Here is a 4,104-nt window from a genome sequence, read left to right on the forward strand (position 1 = left end):
CGGGGATTCGAACCCGCGACCCTCAGATTGCAAGTCGAGCGCCTTACGATCCCTGTGGTGGCAGTGGGCATAATCACAATAGGATCTTTATACTTCTGACAAAAAAACAAACAAACTCAGTTTTTCAGTAACGTATAATACATCTATTATAACGAAAATTTATAATGTCTTCGTTTCTATTTTAATCTTTCCAATTTCGTTCTACATCAGCCGGAAGTTTTGGTATGTTGGTAACATCTTAGGTTTTTACTGTAACTGGCCTCTATCATTATTATAATGACCGCTTAACTTATTTCAAATCTCTCCTTTTTATTAGGTTCTGATGAGCCGCTCCTGTCCACGATTACATACATTGATTATCAGAGAAAGAATTTCCACTTCTACCTTACTTCTAATCGCCTTTTATGGCCGTAGTCTACGGAGGATGCTTGTCCGGCGAAACGCCATTATCAAACGCTGTGACTGGCCCAAAAATCCCGAGTGGTCAACAGATTTTTATCTATGGCTGCGACACGCCGCCCAGTCCTACGAAACGACGGCGAATGAAATTTCCCAAATGTTAAACTGTCGCTGGGCTCCACTGTCTGATCAAGAGTTTAAGACCTTGGATTTTTACTCATCTCATTACGTGTCTTGAAGAAAGCAGCTGTGATGCATGCAGACTTTTGTGTAGTTTTTACAGCTTTTGTATTCTTCAGGCTTTAAGAAGTGTAAACGTCAAACGAATCGTCACCTTTGTCTAAGGTTTTAAGTCATGCCTTCTTCATTGCCAAGGTGTTTTTAAGGAATTTTAAAATTTTGTAACTACAATGTTTTCAACCGAACACAGGAAACGAGATTACTTGGTGCATATTTTAATACGTTTTTATCCAAAGTTTTTACAGCATTTAAACCAGCATAATGACATTATGCTCATTGTTTGTTCCTACTTATCCCGAAGAAACTTTTGAAGGCAACTGTATCACTCTGTCCTACCTAGATGGCGCCCCTGATTACATAACTCCCAATTAACCACTGGACTCACCAACTTCTAAGTTGTACGAAACAAATATTCTCTGCCCTGTGGTCAAACTTTTCACCCAACCCCTTAAGGAAACCGAGTATTTCTCGAAAACACTTTTACGGGAATTCATCGGAAGCATAGCCCAAATTTAGCGTTGATTTACATTAGAGCACGAAAATAATTAGGCCAACTAATTACCGTTCGTAACTTGGTTAAAAAATTAAATTTGTATTGTAGTGGCAATGATCTTTAAACTAGAAAAAAAGGGGGGAATAGTAGTTCGAGCATTAAATTTGTATTACAGTGGCCCTGTTAAATGTGGGCCGAGCTCAAGACCCCGCTAGTTAAAAATATCAACATCGTGCGCCATTTTTACCTCATTGTTATTTTTGTCCCTTCTAATTATTTCTTAAAAAACGTATTTATATTTAATGTAAAAGATCATTGAATTGTTTGATAGCCCAACAATTTAGTACTTAACCGAAACGGGAAGTTACAATATGTAGAATAAATTTCACATATGTATACAATATCTCATAAAAACGTTTGTCTGTTTTATTTTTTAAATAAAATAGTTTTTCATGAAAACTTCCATTGAATATTAACTATTGTCTGTTAATAATAAGCTTTGCAACTTCTTTGTTGTTGTAGTCTTACTACGTTTGGATTTGTTAGGGCCATTTCATACCATTTTTCATGCTTGCGAGGAATATTTACTCAACCGTGATTTGATCCCGGTCAAACTACGTAAAGAAAAACGAATATTCATGTCGTATAAGCTAAAACATCCTGCTGTGATTTGTCCATTCTGAGTTTTCACTGAAAAAATAGTATTTTATCGGCAGGGGCGGCTCCAGCCTTTTCCCGGTGAGAGGGCTGAGGGGAGTTAGACAAAACTTAAGGGGGGGGCTGCACTCTACATCTTTTGGGTACACATTTAGGCATGGCTTCAGTCCTAGCAAACCCTTCCCCCTTTCAGTCGCCCCTGACTATCATTATTTGATATTCGTAAGCCCAAACACACACACACGTGTGTGAGTGTATGTATATCCATAGAGTGCAGGTATATCAACACCAGATGGTTACTAGTACCTATTACCCAAAACCAGCTTAAATTCTTTTGCCACGTTGCAACCGTTGCTGAAAATCACGTGTTAGGAAATGCATACTTAATCATACCATAATTTTGATGATGAGTTTGTGATAAACACAGAACAAATTGGGGAGTGTTAAAACAACTGGAATCACCACTAACAATAAGTTATCATATATTCCTTAACAAACTCCTACTGTATGAATAGTGAATAGAGATTAAATATTTGTATGACGCTTTCCAGTAATGTATAGAATATAAAAGACTAAACTTGCAAGATATGAAAGCGTGAACAGAAGACAGAAACTATGCTACGTGTGCACAATATCACTATGGAAATGATAAGATGCTGCAGCATATCTAGTAAGTTTTATTGCTATGTCCATGTGATATGTTTATAGCAAATATAATGCACGCAGTTTTGTTGGAGTAAAATATATAATTTGTATAATGAAAGTAAATAAACCACTGAAACTAGAAATGACGTTTCATGGTTATTTTGTAATTTATGTAAATAATTAAAATTGCCACAATCTTCATTACTTCATACATTTTTGTACTGATTTTTTCTATTAACAGTAAAACTGAGGGTCAATTATGAAGAAACTAGTGGTTATCTTAATCGAATAATTATCTGACACATGATAAAAAAATAATAAAACTGCTTTTCAACAATAATGTACTATTAGAGCTTGTTAACAACACAACTTGTGTGCTCATCAGTTCATCTCTTGCTGTGATATCTTCATTGAAAAATAAATGCCCCTCCTTGATGGTGTACAAATTTTGGTGAAAGTCCTGGGGCCTTTGGGGCATCATCGGTGATTCTCGTGCAAATATTTACTTGATGGCACGAATCACCTCTCTAGGAAATCTATTACGTTTTTTAAATTATTTATTTGCAGAAGACCTAGCCCATATAAACTGGAAGATTGTCCGATTTAACCTCGTCTATAAGTGAAAGGTTAGAAGGTGTGATGTTTGCATGAAATGAAAAAGCTGTGGATGTAATCACGTCGGGATTCCTGTATAAGTTAAAGCGATCAGAAAAAGGGATCGTTAACAAATGAAATTAGAATCCAAGCAAAAGAAGGCAAGAAAACTGTGACGCAGAAAATAGCTAGAATAAGATACATTATTCTTCTCATTGTCAACACTTTCATTAAATTGTCTTCGATCGTTCAGTGAATGAAAGACCTAGATACCTCAACCAACGGAAGTCATGAGTGATAGCAGAGAACATTTGTTTCTTGTTGTTGTTTTCTAGTAAGTGTACAAAATATCCTAGATGTCATAAACATGTTGAAACTATTCTTACAGTCCAAGTCAAAATCATCAATGGAAAAATCCAGTGCAAAATTAGCCTTGCTTTGGGATGACGCTATTCATCTACAGCAAAACACCTTTGGCGAGTTTCTTTTTTGTTTTTGGAGCATGGGATCCATCCCTAAAGTTATGCAAAGTATTATATAAGAAATTTTTGTAACAGATTGAATCTCGTTCAAAATTTCTATTAAAACATAAAAATTTCTGTACGATTGACTCAAGATTTTAAGGTCTAATAATAATTTAGAAGTAATGTTTTAACTGCTATTCCAAAAACATACAGTAAAATAAAACCGTTTGAAAGGTATATTCGGGTAATTATGCCATCCCTTAACTACCAATTATTCACACTCTCTCAACATATTTCTGTGTCTTTTTTTGTCATGACATAACAGAGAGGAAACATGAATTTGGTAATAATCGGTTCTTCTGAATCATATTATTCACGTGCAGTTATATGAAACTAGACTGTAACAAACAGTTAAATCAAAATAATTCAAATTGAAAATAATATAAAGATTAGCTAAAACAAATTCATCTCTCTGCGATGTTTTCATTATATAATCCAATTAGGAAGGATTCGATAGAATACGGCTGAAATATGTAACTTTGTGAATAAAGATGTTTTCATTACCTAATCTCATTAGTATCGAGTAGACTGAAATATGCAACTTACTACATA

At 35.0% G+C, this 4,104-nt stretch overlaps 1 protein-coding gene across 2 annotated transcripts in view; it reads left to right on the forward strand.

Annotated features, from left to right (window-relative positions):
• LOC106469936 overlaps positions 1 to 3,631 on the forward strand; it is a 27,776-nt gene extending 24,145 nt beyond the window's left edge. For both annotated transcript variants that reach the window (XM_013930457.2, XM_022398509.1), the window contains one exon: positions 317 to 3,631. In XM_013930457.2, coding sequence (XP_013785911.1) covers positions 317 to 637 — 321 coding nt within the window. In that variant the 3' untranslated portion in view covers positions 638 to 3,631. The remainder of the gene's footprint in view (positions 1 to 316) is intronic.
• The last annotated feature ends 473 nt before the right edge of the window (positions 3,632 to 4,104 follow it).

Source organism: Limulus polyphemus, unplaced genomic scaffold (genome assembly GCF_000517525.1).
Source record: "Limulus polyphemus unplaced genomic scaffold, Limulus_polyphemus-2.1.2 Scaffold3731, whole genome shotgun sequence".
Lineage (NCBI taxonomy): Eukaryota > Metazoa > Arthropoda > Merostomata > Xiphosura > Limulidae > Limulus > Limulus polyphemus.